This window comes from Pipistrellus hanaki, assembly GCF_964339955.1.
Source record: "Pipistrellus hanaki genome assembly, chromosome: 8".
In the NCBI taxonomy this organism is placed as follows: Eukaryota; Metazoa; Chordata; class Mammalia; order Chiroptera; family Vespertilionidae; genus Pipistrellus; species Pipistrellus hanaki.
Genome location: NC_140510.1, coordinates 78,542,022 through 78,559,743, shown reverse-complemented (window position 1 = coordinate 78,559,743; position 17,722 = coordinate 78,542,022). Strand labels below are relative to the sequence as shown.

At 48.7% G+C, this 17,722-nt stretch overlaps 1 protein-coding gene across 2 annotated transcripts in view; it reads left to right on the top strand.

Annotated features, from left to right (window-relative positions):
- Positions 1 to 17,722, top strand: part of PLEKHM3 (pleckstrin homology domain containing M3) — a 158,115-nt gene that overhangs the window by 79,934 nt on the left and 60,459 nt on the right. The window contains exons 6-7 of one of the 2 annotated variants that reach the window (XM_084892969.1): positions 2,076 to 2,139; positions 3,945 to 5,104. In XM_084892969.1, coding sequence (XP_084749095.1) covers positions 2,076 to 2,139; positions 3,945 to 3,956 — 76 coding nt within the window. In that variant the 3' untranslated portion in view covers positions 3,957 to 5,104. Of the gene's footprint in view, positions 1 to 2,075; positions 2,140 to 3,944; positions 5,105 to 17,722 lie in introns of those variants that run through there. The other variant, XM_084892968.1, reaches the window with a different exon arrangement.

Below are 17,722 nucleotides of genomic sequence, written 5' to 3'. Positions count from 1 at the left end.
TGTTTAAGGGATTTTGTTAATAAGCAGTCTCCTTTGACAAAGATTATGCCTTCCATTCAACTGTGCTCAAACACCCTCCATCCCTTATTAGATTTTGGCACATTGCTGTCCTCGTATCCCACTGAGAGACTGTGTCCTGCATTTCCTTTTTTGCACGTATGTTTGGGTTTCCAGTCTTATTGAAAATGCATAAACACACACACACACACACACACACACACACACACACACACACACACGATGTTTTTCCTATACATACATATCTACGATCATCTAATTTACAAATTAGGCATAGTAAGAGATCAATAATAAAATCGGACAATTATAATAAGGTGACTTGAACACAAGCACAGTGACACCGCCACAGTCAGTCTGACAACTGAGACAGCTACTAAATGATGAAAGGATGGTCAGCACATAGCATAGACACACTGGACAGAGGGATGATTCACATCCCAGGTGGGACAGAGCAAGGCAGTGTGAGATTTCACCACACTACTTAGAACGGTGCCCAATTTAAAACTTATGAATTATTTCTGGAATGTCCCATTTAATATTTTGGGACCTGGGGTAACTGAAACTATAGGAAGTGAAACCATGGATGGGGGTGGGAGAGACTGTGTGTGTGTTTTTTTAATCTATAAATGCAATGCTATATTCTGGATTGTATCTTTGAACAGAAAAAGGACATTAGTGAAATCACTGGTGAAATCTGAATAAAGTATAATTTACATAATAGTTTATTTTTTAGTTTTGATCAATGTACTTGGTTGAGTAAAATGTTAATATTAGGGGAAGCCAGGTAAAGGGGTAAATGATTTAATTTCTAGGATTTGTCAAGTAATACATACTTAATAGAAAGACTGAATAATGAGTTTCCCAGTGAGCTGGATGAAGAATAGGGCAGTGGAATAAACTTTGGCTGCCCTAGTTACCAGGGGATATTTTGTTTTAACTCTGATTTCTGGGATCTACCCAGGCTTATGCCCTATGATTTTCTAAAGGCTCCCCAAGTGATTCTAATAGATGGCCAGATTTGGGACCCACCATGTTAGACCATTCCATGAATAAATACCCAACGCATAACTCTTTTCAATAACCACACATATTGCAATTACCAGTGTATGTACCTCTCCCTAACTTGACTTTCTGCTTCTTGAACTCAAATACTATGATTGTCTTATTCATAATTATCTTCCTAGTGCCTGGCACAGTGCTTGGCACATAGTGGACAGTTATAAATGTTAAATAAATTGGTGGTTTCTTTCATTGAGGACACAAAAAAAATTGCATAGTACCATTAAAAGACAGAAAATTTGAGAACCATGAGTTTTGTTTTATTTGTGTGTGTGTATGGGGGGGCGGGGGGGTGTAGTTTCTAACCACCTATACCTTGGTCCCTATATCCCTATCCATACTCTACTGGGTGTGTTTGTGTTTTTTTAAGTTCACTCACTGTCATTTATCCAGATGCCATGAACTGAGAGCAGCCAAAGATATTGGACCTTGTCAGCAAGTCCCAGTTTGAACTGTGTTGTGCCATTATTCCCATTTGTGCCTAGGTTTTCACACTTACTATTACTATACATGTCATTGGTGTGATATTGAGCACTACTGTCCCTACTAATGAAACACATAGGCGGCTGCAGACGAAAGACACACAAGTGGCCACTCCACTGATTTCCTCAACTCATATCTATTAATTTAGACCTAGAATAATGGGACTGGAAGGATACTTAGAGGATGGAGTTCAGTCTACCAAGATGATACACTTGTCAGAGACCTGACTGGCAGAAGAGCCGGGTGCTGCGGCCCTCGGGCCTGGACCACTACACGGTGCTGCCAGCACCTCAGGCTACAGAAGAAATCCAAGATCAAACGTTTACCTCCGTGTGAGGAAGACAAAGATCTGAACAAAGGGATGATTACCGACTTCTCAGAGGGTGTGAGGAGGAGCACAGGGGACAGGGGAGCGGGCAGACGAGAGGGATCTTGGAACGAGACTTTGACTTATCAGAACAAGGGTGTTTTGTGGCAGCACCACAGGTCATGTGTGTTTCTGTCCTTGTTTTCAGAATTTTCCCCAGAGAATACCTCCTTCAGCAGATCCACCTGTATTCCCTCGCCGATCTGCAGCAGGTAGGTACTCAGCGGGGCCATTTCTTGTCTCTTTTCTCCCTGGGGGAGTGCCTCTGTGTATTGTGGTCTTGGCACTGAATTCTGCCATCTTTGGGGTAGTTCTCTTTGTAAGCCCTGATAATCGATTGATTTCTACTCATAATGGAAAAAATAAACTCAGTATAAAAAGATATTCCAGGACAGTAACAAACGTTGGCAAGGGCACAGAGAAATTGGAGCGCTCATACACTGCTGGTGGGAATGCAAAGTGGTGCAGCCACTGTGGAAAACAGCCTGGCAGCCCGTCAAAGCATTAAACAGCTACCATATGACCTAGCAATTTCATTCCTAGATATGCACCCACGGAATTGAAAACACATGTTCACTTTAACACTTACTTGTACATGCATATTCATAATAACCAAAGAATGGGAACAGCCCAAATATTCGTCAACTGATGAATAAACACAGTTTTTATATCCATACAATGGAATATTATTTGGCCGTAAAGAGTACAGTACTGATGCATGCTACAATATGAGTGCACCTAGAAAACATCATGCTGAAAGAAGCCAGACAGAAGAGAACACGTATTTTATGATCTATTATATTTAAATGAAATGTCCAAAACAGGCAAATCCCTGGAATTGGCCAGCGGTTACCAGGGCCTGGGAGAATAGGGGAATGAGGGGGGCTGCGCAGATCCGGGATTTCCTTTGGGAATGTTGGAAATGTTCTGGAATTACATGGTGGTGGTGGTGGCACAACCTTGTGAACATGCTAGAGACCAGTGAATTGGATGCTTTAGAAGAGTAAGTGGTATGGTATGTGAATTATATCTCAGTAAAAAACGAGGAGAAAAGATATAAAAGCAGTGGCTATTAAGCTCTTTGTGCTCAAGCCACACAGTTGGGTGACTGTAAATTTTAATAACACATAAAGTATGTAAGAATAAAAACAACATTTTTATACTTTTGTCAGTGTGTGTTCTTTTAATGATTGACAGGTTAGCAGCCAGGAAGAAAACTGACATTTGTCTGTTCAACCCAAAGTTCTGAATATGTTAAGCTTTGTTTTAATCCTTTAAATCAGTAACTCCCTCCCTAAGAAGACACTACATGAAGGCATATCTATTAATTCTCTCAAGAGTTAATTTTAAAAAGTAATGATGACAACTTCCAGAACATCTCCAACTGCTGTGATTTTGCTCTTTTGTTGTTTTCCTCTCTGGTTGTTTCGTCCAGAAGAAACGAGGTCAACTGGAAAGCTACAGATCCTTAAGTCGTTTTTCAAGACAAAAAAAAAAATCCTAATTATAGTTTAAACTTAAGACTTTTGTGTTCTCTTTGTCCCTTAAAAGGTAGGAAATTTGTTTTAAATGAAAGAAACACTTTTAGAGCATTTAGTAGGAGAGGTCTGAGAGAACACTAGAGTTTTGATTTCACTTGGGTATTGAGTTTAAGCCTATTTGCACCTATCAGCTCCCTGCACTCCTCCAGGTCTGCCTGCCCATCGCTGCATGATCAAGCTGCAGCGAGCAGTCTGCTGGCTGGGGTGGAAAGGGATAGATTTTTACTTATTATTATTAATCCTCACCTGAGAATATGTTTTTATTGATTTTAGAGGGAGAAAATAGGAGAGAGACAGAGAGAGAAAAAGACTGATGTGAGAAACATCGATCTGTTGCCTCCTGAACACATCCCCACTGGGGATCAACCCTGAACGGGATGATGCTCCAGCCACCTGTATTTTCAGTTGTGATTTCCCAGTGGTGTTCAAGGGGAATCATGGTGAAAATACCCATGATGCACTTATCTGTTTTCTAGGCCTTTTCCTGATCATAGTATCTGAGGACTAGACTATCCCTTGAGAAGTGTATTCTTGTAGAGGTGGCTGACAATAAAACAGGTGGGCTCCACAGTGAGTCCTCTTTGAGGAAGCCTTTCTTACATGAGTTTTGACACCAGATGAAGAGAAAGAATCAGAGTAACTCCATGTTCACTTTACAGCGCCAACGTAGTACATCTACTTGACATAATAAAACCTGCTTTTTAAAGCTTTCCTATACCCTGCTATCTTCCCCCATCTCCTTTTCTTTTCCTCATAATAATCAAACCATACATGTCAAGCCGCTTACATAAATCGTGGTGGGCCAGACCGTTAGCCCCCGGAGCCCCATAAGCAGCTTAATCAGTTTTCAGCCTCCGTAGTAAATGATAGCGGCAAAGCAGCGGCTCATCCAGCTCCCCACGGGCGGGGCGGCTCGAGCTCCCTGCGTCCATTTACTCCAACCTGGCTCTCTGTGCCTGGCTCTAAAGCCCCCCAACTTATCATATTTAGAGGAGGTTTGAGTCAATTACTGTTCCTGCCCGGGGCGGGCTAAATTGGATTTGGCTTTTGATCTGTCTGCATCGAGGCCATCAATACTAAAGGGCACCTCCACCTCCTCCAACCTTGGCTTCTGAATACATCTCATCCTCTTTTCCTGGCTCTGAACGGTCCTTGCAGATAAACAGGTGAGGGAAGGGCACACGCAGCGGAAAAAAATACTGTTGCTTTGGGACAGAGCCTGTTAGTGGTGGCAGGTGGCCCGGCCTACCTGCCCCAGCCGGCCAGCCCCATTTGTCCTGGGCCATTTGGCCTCTGTCTGGCTTATCGCCATCCCGTTTCGTGTCAGCTGAGGAGTTTCACAGTCAGTCATTTCTCCCCTCACCCCGAAACAAAGTTCTTTCTAAACACAGATCTCTCTCTCATAGAAAACAGCTATGGAGACATGCATTCCAGTTTGTAAGATTTTCAGGGGAGAGGAAGATAAACTAAAGCAAGTAGTTAAAGAGTTATAGATCTCAGTAATAATACAAATATCCTTCCTAAAGGCAGATTTCTTTCTCCAAATTACTCTTAAGAATTTGATTATTTTTTAGTAGTTTTTATTCTAAAAAACACAAAATATAGACTTTCTCTCCAGAAAGAAAAAAAAAAGGTAAGAATTTAATAAACATTGTAAAGGAGGATTTATAATTTAAGTATATACAATCTTAAAATAATATAGTACACAAAACACTAGTAATATAAAAATTACGGCACTGAAAGAATTCTGGTACAAAAATATTTACTATCTTCTTATCTCACTTTGTGTGTCTGTTTTCATTTTCATAAGTAACAATCCCTAAAGTTTTAGCCAATAGACGCAGTTCAACAATTTGGCTGGTGAATTCAAGCTACCGATGCAGCGTGAATTCAAGGCCATTTCCCTCTCATTATTTGAACATCCTGGCCTCTTTGCCTGCACTCTCCCCTGTGATCATACACTTGGATGTTGGGAAATACATGGCATAGCCAGGGGTCTTCAAACTACGGCCCGCGGGCCACATGCAGCCCCCAGGGGAGTCTGATCCTGCCCGCCAGGTTTTTTGGGCAGTGAGCGCAGCCAAGGTGTTACAGTAGGGATTAGTAGTTCATATAGTCCGGCCCTCCAGCTCTCTGAGGGACCGTGATCTGGCCCCCACTTTAAAAAGTTTGAGGACCCCTGGATAGACAGACCCTGCTGAGCAAAGGGAACTCCCTCAAGTTGTTCTGGGAGCTGGTGCCACCTGCCCTCTGGCCAGTGGGTGCCACTTGGTCACATTCATAGCTTATGCTGCTCCTGAGTCCCTAATTGTCTATTTCCCCAGTGATTACGTTACTCACTGGATTTTACTAGCACATCGTGGAAGCAGCAGCTAAACAAGTCACTGCCCGACTGTCATCGGCGGCAGCGCTGTGACACGCAACGTGAAAGACAGGAGCCCCTCCTGGCCTAGGAGCAGGGTCACAGGAGGGAGGAGATGGGCCAGAGGCTGGAGTTACTCATTTCTTACGTTTGGAATTTCAGATGAGTTTCTGACCAGCAAAGTAAACATTTCTAGAAAATCCTATTAAGTCTGTGCTCTTTGCCTGTAAATCTGACAGAAAATAAAATCTTATGAACAGAAGCGCCCTTTCAGGAGGTGAGAATGCACAGTGGTGTTCTGGAACCGACAGGTGGTTCCTGTAAGGGTTTGGTAGGCAATGCCTAAGCATATGCGAACCAATGGACAAGTATTAGTGCCTTAAAATCTATAAATCTCAACATTTCTTTTTTTTAATTTGTCTGTTTCAATTCCAGTTTGCTTTCAATATGCTTCTGTATTGGTTTCAGTGTACAGCATGGGGGTGACTTTCCATGTGTTTCTCCCCCACACACACTCCCCATATCTCCAGAACCGCTGGTGCTCGTTCTGAAACGGAGGCACTCCTTTCTAAGGGCTTTCTCCTGTTTGGTACTTAGAGAAAGGGAAGCAGAATAGAATTTGCGTTTGGTTATTTTCAGTCTACCCATCACTATCACAGTCCATGGAACAGCTCTAAGATGGGGATACAATAGAGAGAGACGCTCCTGTGAGAGGCAGCAGGGAGTCGCCCTAACTCTGCGTGCACCGTCCTCCCCTTTCCCTGGAACCATGGGCACGCCCTCCCCTGCCCCGTCCCCTCAGCCGCTTCACACTGAGCAGGCCCCACGTCTGCCGGTAGAATACGTTAGTCCATGTAAGCTAAGGTGCAAGAGGGTGTAGTTGCCCCTGAGGAGCAAATCAGAGCCCGGGTTTAAGGTGTCACTGCTCGGCCTGGGTAAGTGATAGGAGAATTCTCCTCAGGTTCCCGCTGCCTGCTGAAAGGAAAGGTCAGGTTTAACTTCTGAATTTGGGCTACTCACGCTCTTGTGACAAAAACCCAAAATGTATATTAATGACTAACTCTTCTGGTGTTACTCACCTTCGGGGCATGTGTAAGCTAAGCACTAAATGATCCTGTTTGTCCAGGATTCATGAGAAAAGACACTGGAGGGTCCCATGGGTGAGGCGGCCGGTGAGAGGGGGCCCCTCCCCACCCTCTCCCTGCACCGCCCCACTCCCCGCCCCCCACACACGCTCCTCTTGTGGGACCTCCCCGCGGCTCACCTCCCCTAAATTCCCACACCAGACTCCACCTGCAGGCTAAGCCAATTTAGGTTCTAGTTAATACGAAATATATTACCTAAGAAGAATTATTTTGGCGCCAATTCGTTAGTCTTATTAATCAGTTGAAAACATAGCATGATATTTGAGGGGAGAGAGATTTGAACAGAGAAGTTTTAATGATGAGAAAGATGGAGAAGTCTGGAGCTTGGAGTACTCACTGAAGAGACGTTAAATGGAAAGGATGCGGGGGGAAGGGGAGGCGGGGCGGGGGGGGGCGCCATAGCCCTCAGGAGCCAGGCAGAGAGGAGTAAATGGGGTGCAGACTGCCTTTCGGCAGCGGCCTGAGGGTCTGCCTGGTGTGTTTTATGCTGACAGACACAGTAACACTTCTTCTTTTAAAAAAAAAATATATTTTATTGATTTTACACAGAGAGGAATTGAGAGGGACAGAGAGTTAGAAACATCGATGAGAGAGAATCATCAATCAGCTGCCTCTTGCACACCCCCCACTGGGGATGTGCCAGCAACCAAGGTACATGCCCTTGACTGGAATCGAGCCCAGGTCCTTTCAGTCCGCAGGCCGATGCTCTATCCACTGAGCCAAACCGGTCCCGGCAGTAACACTTCTTCTAAGCAGCTGGGCATATACGTTCAATGAATGGATGGATGGGTGAATACACACACATACGTACACTCGCCTGAACTCGCTAGCTCTCTTCCCAACAGAAAGCCAAACTGATCATTTTCATGTTAGCCCTGACACAGAACAATATGAGAAATTCTGATCTCTAGAACCAAATGACAATCTCTGCTTTTTATATGTCAGAATAATGGTGAGTTGTTCGCTGTGACCAACTTTCTGAACATCAGGCATTCCTGAACAGCCAGCTACCTTTTCAGTGAACTTTTCTGCTAGTCTTCGTGCCCATGGAGCTTAGGAATTGTCATCTGCGTGACCTAAGCATATGTCAGCACCGGCCTCGGGAGGAACAATGCCGATGGGGGCCCCAGCTTGCAGATCTCCTCGTGTTGTCTAGCTAGGGAGCGTGATCGCCAAAAGGCCATGTTTGAGGCATTTCAAGGCCACTTGTTAAAAACACACTTTGCTGAATTCTTCTCCCAGGAAGTTATGCAAGTAATTTCGCATGGCCCTGCCCCGCCGAGCAAACACAGCCTCGGAGAATGTCATTGTCTGTGGGCGCTATTCAGAGCCGGCGGACAAAGGCCGGGCCTGAGTGGGCACCCGGCCGGCTGCCCTTTCACCGGAGAAGTAACAGGTGATGACCCCCATTCACACGGGGCTGCGTCTTTCAATGCACGGCCCCGAGGAGCACGGGGCCTCGGCACCGCCGCCAAGTCAGCGGTCCCCCGGCCCCGGGAGCCGGGCCTCGCATTCACAGCCTCTCAGCACCCCTGCTCCCCGCGCCATTGTCCGCCCAGGCGTGAGCGGCCCAATAACTAATTAGGAGCATTCGGATTTAACAAGCAGAAAAACAAAGTGTGACAGCTCGCCGGTGCCCGCTGCCTTCAGCCCCCCCCTGAGCCTGGCGTGGGCGGGGACAGGAACGAGGCCTCGGAAAACAGCCCCGAACCTCTGTCCGCTCCGTCAGCCAGGGCTGCTCCGACCAACTAATGCGTTAGCTCTCCATATGCTGTCTGTGGGAAAGCACGCCTTTTACACAAGTGGATCTCTAACCAGCGCGCCAGTGTGTCTCCCCTGACGATCTCAGGAGGGAAGGAAGGGGTCGATGCTGTTCCCTGAGGATGGGCAGGTTGGCAGCAGAGCACTCAGTTTCTCGGGGGAGCGATGGGTGCGGAGCAGTTCCTGCCTCGGGTTCTAGTCTCCCCGGCGTCTCAGATCTAGGGCGGAGGGAGGATGACGGCACTGCCACACGCCAGGGCGGCGCTGGGTCTCTGCTCCCCCGAGGCCTCTGTCTTTGGAATCCTGCTGGTCTCACTGCTGGGTTTTGGTGGTTGCGTGATGGGACCAGTTCTCTGAGCGAGTTAAAGTATAATAGTTGATCAGGGTGGTGATACAGATTGCTCTTTATACCAGCTGATTAGTCTTCTTTGCCTAGAGCAGGGGTCCTCAAACTTTTTAAAGTGGGGGCCAGATCACGGTCCCTCAGAGAGCTGGAGGGCCGGACTATATGAACTACTAATTCCTACTGTAACACCTTGGCTGCGCTCACTGCCCAAAAAACCTGGCGGGCCGGATCAGACTCCCCTGGGGGCTGCATGTGGCCCACGGGCTGTAGTTTGAAGACCCCTGGCCTAGAGAAACCTTTGTCCGCAGACCCAGGCTCCACATGCAACTGTGTCCACACACCTGGTCCTCGGAGCAGTGAATGGGCGCGGGCAGGCGGGCAGGCAGGTGGCTGCGCTGGGAACCAGGTGGGAAAGGTGACTGTGTGTGACTGTTGGACAGAGAGCCTGGTCCTCCAGGTTGAGATGAGGATTCCAGAAGCCAACCCTCAGCCCATCAAGCATAAACACCATTGTAAGAGATGAGGATACGCCACAGGATTGAGTACTGTGTAGTCATTGCTGAAGTCTCTTTCCTGGGCATCCAGTTTCCTGGCATCCAGCCCTCTGAATCAGACCGGCGCTGGAATGGGACCCTCACACATGAGTGTTATGAGTCACTAGGAATAGGCAGGAAAGGATTTGGATCAAAACTCACCCATCACATGGACAGAGAAACAGAAATGTCTTCCACACCACTGGTTGGTTAGTATTAGTTAGCAGCTGCTGTATAATAAATTACCCCAAAATGTAGTAACTTAAAAGTCGGCCTTCATTGTCTCTCCCCCGTTTCTTTGGTGAGGAACGTGGGTCCCTGTAGTTGGGCAGTTTGGGTGTGGAGTCTGTGAGGAGATTGCAGTCCAGATGTTGGTCAGGATCGCAGTCACCGAAGACACCTTTGCCTCCCAAGGTGTGCTCACCGCCAGCCGGCGAGTCTGTGCTGCTGGCCGGTGGGAGGCCTCCGCTCCTCCCCACGGGCCTCTCACAGGCTGCTCAGTGTCCTCCGGATGTGACGGACGGACGGCCAGCGACCTGGAGCGAGGAAGCAGGGAAGCTGTCCTTCCTCAGGACCTCGCCCCGGAAGCCAGCTAGCATCACTTCTGCCACAGTCTGTTCGTTTGAAATCAGTCGCATTGTTGGGCCCACATTTATGGAATTTTGGAAGTCACCTTCCAAAAGCAGGCTTGTCAAAGGACATGAGGATGTGTCCTAAAACCACCGTATCCTGTGATGATCGCATTTGGTGTTTGTGTTTTGCTTTACCACTTAAAAAGCATTTTTCCAAATAACTTTGAGAGAGAGGCAGGGCTGCCTTTTTCACACCCCCCTTTACTGAGAAAACAGCTCCTACCCAGTGACTGGACAAGAAGGAAGCCGGGGTTTTTTGGCTTCCTGTCCAGCGTCCGTCTGCTGTGCAACATGAGCGAGCGAGCGTCTGAGTATTAAAAACAGGCAGCCTCTTGGGTAATCTCATGTTTGAGACACAGAGATGCATAGGGAGAAATACTTTCAAAAAGCTCAAGAACAGAGAAATATGAAATCAGCAGCGACCCTTTACAGTTACTTTCTACAAACAGCCTGAGAGGCAAAGGAAGCCAGCGCTCCCTCTCACGTATGACGCACTCACAGCGAGCGGCCCGGGCCCCTGAAAGGGTCTTGGTCCTCCCCCCTCACGCTGATTCCACTTCCCTGGTCACACTTCCCTCAGGCCACCCACAGCCAATAGGAAAAGGGCCCTCTGGTTCTTCCTGTCTATTCGAGTCAGTTTAACACACGTGTTGAATGCCTTCTGTGTGCCAGGCACTGTGCTGGGGACAGAGGGCACGAAGGTGAGCAGTCACGGTCCCTTTCCTCATCGAGTGCACAGTCTAATGGAAGAGGCAGACGAGCACCTTCTAAGTCAGTGGGTTTGAGCACAGGGCCCTTGGGAAACACATCTAACCAAGTATGGCCAATTCTGTTTGTGAAGGTGGACACAACGGTAGCTTTCATCCCACACGCCCTTCGTACGCTGTGACTTTGACATTCCTCCCATCAAGAGGGGGTGGCGGGGTGTATGTTCCCTCTCCCTGAATTTGGATGGACCTGTGACCATGGTGTGACCTCCAAGGCTGGGTCACAGAACGATACAGCTTCAGCCTGGTGCTCTGTGGGGACGTTCGCTCTTGTTAACCAGCCATGACCTCCACCAGCCCATGAGGAGACCTGGCTGACAGCCGTCATCCACACCAAACACATGAGTGAAAATACCTCCAAAGGACTCCCACCCCCAGCTTGCAAGGAGGCTACAGAGAAGGCTAGATATCACAGAGCTCGGACAGGCTATCGCCACTGTGTCCTGCTGGAACTTGGCCTGCAGAACCTAAGCATGATGAAACGATGGTCTTACACCACCAGGTTTTGGGTGATTTGTTTTTAGCCGTAGTGACCAGAACAAACACCCAGGAACTCAGCTGTCAGGGAAGGCCTCCTAGAAGCTTGGTTGCCGGGGATGTGGGCCAGGCAGAGGGGAGGGACAGAGGACTTGGGGGCCCTGGGAGCGCCGAACCCCTCGTGACCGATCACAGTGATTCTGTGATGGAAACGAGGAGAATGCTTTCATTTCTGGGACGTTTCTGAAGAACGTTTTGTCTGCATGCTTCAGGGTTATTTTGATAAATTGTCTCAACAAACATTCATGGAATGAGTATGATGGGGTCACTCTGCCTCCCTGAGAAATGAAAGTCTGTTCTAAAGAGTTGGTGCAAGTCTCGCCAGCCTAGAGCTGCAGAGGGTAGAGTTTATAACCGTTCTAGCCCACCTGTGCACCCAAAACATGATGTTTGCTATCACCAAACCCCTGGTTGGGTGTTTTCTTCCTGTTCATGTTTCCATTTAGCAGACATTTACTTAGCACATACTATGTGCCCAGAGCCATGGTCACCTTGAAGTTGAAAGAGCTTGTTTTCTCAGAAAAGGACTAGTGATCCTTACTGATTGTGGTCAAACTCCTGTACTCTGCCGAGAACTTCTGGTATAATTCTGCTCAACCTAGTGGAACCAGTGGGACTTGACCCCCTGTGGCCTCATGTCAACAGTCTACACTTGCTGCTGCTCTTCAGGGGCCCGGGGGACCGCGAGAAAGCCCTTTCTTGTTAGGTGTTGAGGGCTTAGGAGTTTCTAGCACTTCCACAAAGTCCATGCACTGGATGATGCTCCAGAACTGGAACCGGAAATGTGGTCGCCTCAAAGACAGATTAGCACAGATGAGTGTGCCTTAGCCAAGACCATTGGCTGTGGCAGCAGCCTGCAGTTCCATCCACATTTGGAACTTGCTACCTTTCAACATCATCTCCCTCATTTTTCTGAGGAAAAAATAGAAGGTTGACTGGGACAGCTCTTCCTATTATGACTTGTTTTTTTTTTGTTTTGTTTCCATTTCTGGCTAAATCCTGTTAAACCATCAACACATTTGCTCCTGGAATGTTAAACGAGATTCCTTGTCACTGGTGACAGCAGGGAAGATCTTTGCAGCACAGCAGACAATGCAGCTAAGCAGCAGCCTCAGTCATTCAGAAAGCTGCACAATAAGCCTGGGCTTCATGATAAGTCCAACTGGCTTCTTGTCCCTCAAATTCACTTTCTCCCTGAGAGCAAGGCCTTCATTAGTCATCCAGATAAGAAGGCGGCGAGAACTCTCTCTAACGTACCCGTTTCTGTGTCAGTGCGGGGGGCAAGATAGAAAGGAGCAGCTGTCGGGTGGGCCGAGCACACTGGGCAGCGCCGCCCACATGCTGAAGGAGGGAGGAGGGTTAGGACAGGGCTCAGTAGACCTGGATTACTGCAGAGGCCAGGCCAGCCGCATCGGTGCCCACACAGGGCCAAGGTGAGGTGCACGGCGGCCGTGGTGACAATCCAGAGTGCCCCCCTCTGCGGGGACAGCTGCTATTCAGTCACCCCAGTTGTCATGCCTTCCCGTTTTCCAAGAAAAGCCGGAAATCCGTATTTTTATGTGAAATTTCTCAATATTTAAACACTCTGCAGGCCAAACAAAACACAGCCACTGGTTGTGACCTCTGCTTTATACCAGAGAATGCCTGCTTTTGTTCCGTCAAACTAATGAATGCTCAATTACGAGAAGGAATCTAGAGGTTAGGGTTAGATCGTGCCCCTCAGAAGCCCGCAGACCCCATCCCCAGCCCTCGAGGTCCTCATTGACGGACGCACGCAGACTGACAGCAGGGCCGAGAGCGGACACGGAAACGGGCGCGCCATTCCAGGTCACCCTGCGGGGTCGGGGCAGCAGGGCAAACGTTCGGAGGTCAGGTGGCAGCGAGGAAGCCCTCCACTTCCCGGAGCTGTCGGCTCATAAATCATATTCAAACGGTATCCCCAGATTCCCTCTGCCCGGCACTGCTTTGTGAGGTGGAAAATTAAATAGAAATCAAAATTAAGATGGCTGTCAGGAGACCAGCAGGCCAGCGTGAGGCCAATGCAGGATGGAGTTTCTGCCTGGAACAAAGGTCTCCAAAGCGGTCATGATACCCGACCTTGGGCATCGCAGACGGGTGGGTGGTGCAGTGGTTATGTGCCGCGGGGCCTTGGAGCCCGACTGCCCACGCTCAAATGCCAGCCCATGCCAGACTCACTAGGTGACCTTGGGCAAGTCCCCGCTCTTCCTCAAGAGGCCCTTCATCTCTGAAGCGGGGAATACAGAACCTTCCCCAAAGGTTTTTGTGAGGTTTAGAGGCGTTCATATCCATCAGGCACTTAGAACTGTGCTTGAGCGGCTTGAACCCGAGTCTCGGCCTCTCACCTTGCTCCCCAAACAACATGAACTTCAGCACCCACTCCAGCTCCTCCAGCCCCCTGGGCTCCGTGGAGTGGCCAGCCGCACGGCCTGTGTCTCTGCAGGCATCCGGCCCTCGAGCTCCCCCAGATCTTCGTGTCCCACTCCATCCGTGTGCAAGACAGCTGGGGCCCCGGGCCTGGCAGTGGGGATGGCGAGGGGGAAGGACGCATAGGGGACTCCAGAGTGAGGAGACTCCGCAATGTCTGAATGACCTGGCTCCTACCTGGAGAGGAGGCCGAGGCTGGTATCAGAGACCAGAGAGCAGAATCTGGGGACACCTGGAGAAGGGACATTATTTCAGGACCACTGAGGACCCGAGGGCTCAGGTCTTTGCAAGTCCTGTGGACAATGCCCGCTTCATTCTGCATAGGACAATGTCCTGAATCGCTGCTGACTTCAGAGACAAGTAGATGAGCCTTCCTAGTGGTGTAAGTACGGTCTGAGTGTTGTTATGAGATGTGGGCCTTCCCACCAGTGGCTCCCTGTAGCTAGCTTTCTCCAGCGTCACCAAGACTCTGCATCTGTGGACACCAGACTCCAGCTGACACCAACGCTCACTACACCCAGTTTTACCCCTCCGGCTCTGCAGGTGTTTCTCGGCCTGGATTTTGCCGTAGCAGCGGCTGTCACCGTATGGCCCAGCACCTGGGTAGGGAACGCTTCCCCCACCTCCAGGGCGGTCCTAGACTAGCCTGCCCCTAGTGGCCGCACGGGGAATTGCACCTGGAGAACCCACGCCCAGGCAGAGAGCGCTCCCTGAGGTTATGCTGGAGCACTCAGGCGTGGCCTCCAGCCTCACCGCCTCTCTTTGGTCTTGCTGAGAGGCCTTCAGAGTTCGAACCAGAAGGTGGGTTTGGGCTCCCCCCAAACGGTAGGCCCCTTCAGCACCTGTCTCTTGGAAGGACGCATGCCCTTTTGGTGGGCAGTGCACAGATACCTTTTCCATTTTACAGAATCATAGACTATTTTCTGTGCTTTAAAAAATACTGAGTCCACCCTCTTTCTGCAGGTAGAGACGGGAGTGGCTTACCAGACTGAAATGTTGGCAGAAACAAAGAGGATCCATGTTCCTTCCCACCTGCAATTACAGTTTTACTAGCTTGTAAGGCGCACACAGAATTTGCAGCGCATTCCTCCCCTGCAGTAGGGGGGAGGCCCTGCTGTGAGTGTAATTGGCTTTCTAGCTCCCTTTAATGCTGAGGCAGAAGGCAGCTCGGACTGAAGAGCCTTTACTCTGAGAATTAACCGGCGTTGAATTGTGTTTAAATTCCACGCATCTCCCTGAATGCGTGAGTTCCATTAAGTCTCACTCAGGAGTGGAAACACGGCTTCCCTCTGGAAATGGCCCCGTCCCTAGCACTTCTCGGGCTTTATAAAAGCTGGGTTTCTTTTCTTTTCTAATGGATTTTAACCCTGATAGGGCTTATTCTTAGCCCTGTTAACCAATGAGTTAAAGATATACGGCATCTTTAAATGATTTTATACAGCACATCCAAATTTGGACGACCTTTTTTTTTTTTTTCTTTTCAGGCTTTGGTTTTGTCCTATATCTGTTCCCAAAAAGAGAGTCACGGTCATATTCGAATAGATACCACCTTCATCCCTTTACCTCTTGATTCTGAAGTGTCCTCATTTGTGCGGTAAAATGTGGAATTAGCAACTTTTATAGCCCCTTCCAGCTTCAGGACCGGGGTTCCATGACTTTCTGATCCTTGAGAAGCAATGAAGTTGTGGAAGCCACTCTACTTCCATCTACGCTCCGGGGCTTCCCAGACAGTTTGCACAAGGCAGCCAGATCTCAGCCCCTCCGGTCCCCAGGGACAAATGTCAAGATTTTCCTTTGCCAAAGGTCAACTGATGATTTGCTTTTTTTTTTTTTTTTTTTTTTTTTTTTTTTTGTCATGAAATAGCTGTTTCAAGCATTTTCACAAATATGCTATGAAGGACAGCTTACATAAACAAATTGAATATTTTGATTTCTCATAGTCCTTAAAGACAGACAAATTATCTCAGTTCCTTATTATCCAGTGGCAGTTAGAATAACACCCAGCACACACGAGTTGGCCAATAAAAATATAAGAAGACGATATGCCATGCGGTGGGTTTGCTAATCAGCCAGGTTATCTCGGAGCTGGTGTTTGTGCTGGGCTAACAGCGAGAGCCCACTGCGGCTCAGGTGTGCACAGGGACAATAAACGGATGGGGCATCATAAGAGAAGGTTTGGAGCTGATGAAAAAAGGGGGTCGGGGAAGGGTATTGTGAGTGGATTCTTGGCTAGAGCAGAGGTCAAGGGTGCAGAGAGAAAGTAGGCTAGGCAATCCCAGGTAATAAAACTACCGATTTGAGTTTCATCTTTTTCTCCTTTCTCTGCCTACTGCCTGCGGGGGCAGGGACTGTCCATCGGACAGGCAGGAGGCTGCTTTCTTCTGTCCCTGAGCTCGGCACACTCCCTGAAGGCAAGGGGCTGGCTCCTTCCACGGTCATTTCATGTCACTTAGTCAAGGAGAGAGCGCCGAGCATTTAGAAAACCACAACCCGGGTGACAACAGCTTATCCTTTAGCAAGTCACGTAATCTCTCTGGTGCTTAAGATCTTCGGAAAGTGGAAAAGCTGCCCTAATGATTAGATTAATAAAGTCTGCTTTTTATTATGTGCCTCCAAGTGTTACTTTTATTATTGAGCGCTTATCTTTAGGCCAGACCCTGTTTGCAGTGGACACAGACGACCTCATTTGATCCTCACAACAGCCCTCTGTGATAGGTACTATTATCACCCGCCTTTTACAGATGAGACGGACTTGCCCCAAGCTGTCTATCTGGCCCAGTGGTCGGCAAACTCATTAGTCAACAGAGCAAATATCAACAGGACAACGATTGAAATTTCTTTTGAGAGCCACATTTTTAAAACTTAAACTTCTTCTAATGCCACTTCTTCCAAATAGACTCACTCAGGCCGGGGTATTTTGTGGAAGAGCCACACTCAAGGGGCCAAAGAGCCGCATGTGGCTTGCGAGCCGCAGTTTGCCGACCACAGATCTAGCCAACAGTGGAGGAGCCAGGGTTTAAACCCGGACTGTCCTATTCTAGCCCACACCCCATTTGTTTTGTTTCCATGTGGGATGCAGTGCTTCCGACTTAAAGAATAACGGACACAATCAGCTGTGATTGAGGGGTCCGCTTCTCCAGGGGCACACTCTGAGCCGCCACCAAGTACCGTTCCCTCCCAGCACCAACATTCCATTCCGAGAAGCAAACTGGTACCGAGACTGAGGAGGCGGCAGGGCCAGGCCCCCTATTGCTGAAGCCCCACCAAACCATTCACCGGATGGAGGCGGGAAGAAGAGGGTAGAGTGGGGAACCGGACCTGGGAAATGCACCCGTCGCTAGCCCCAGAGTGTCAGCACGCCTGGGGCCAAAGATCCTAATGCCCAAGAGCCTTGGTGCCGATGTGACTGGAGCCATCTGCCCCGAGCAGGCCACAGCTCCTGAAATTCATACCAGTAAGTTCACCACTGCCACGCGGTCAGAGCCCTTCCATTCAGTCCAACACAGGGAGTGCCCTGCAGCCATCAACGGCAGCAAAATTCTGGGACAAAGAACTAGCCACCCCATAGCATATACCCATGTATAGACCCAGAGGGAAAGCAGGCTAATTACGTGGGATTTATGACACCGTGGATTTGCTCTTCGTTTTGTTTCCAGGAGTTTAGAATGAGCACATTCTATATTCACAGCTAGGCTGCCCTGGGTCAGCGTGTGTTTACGTATCAGC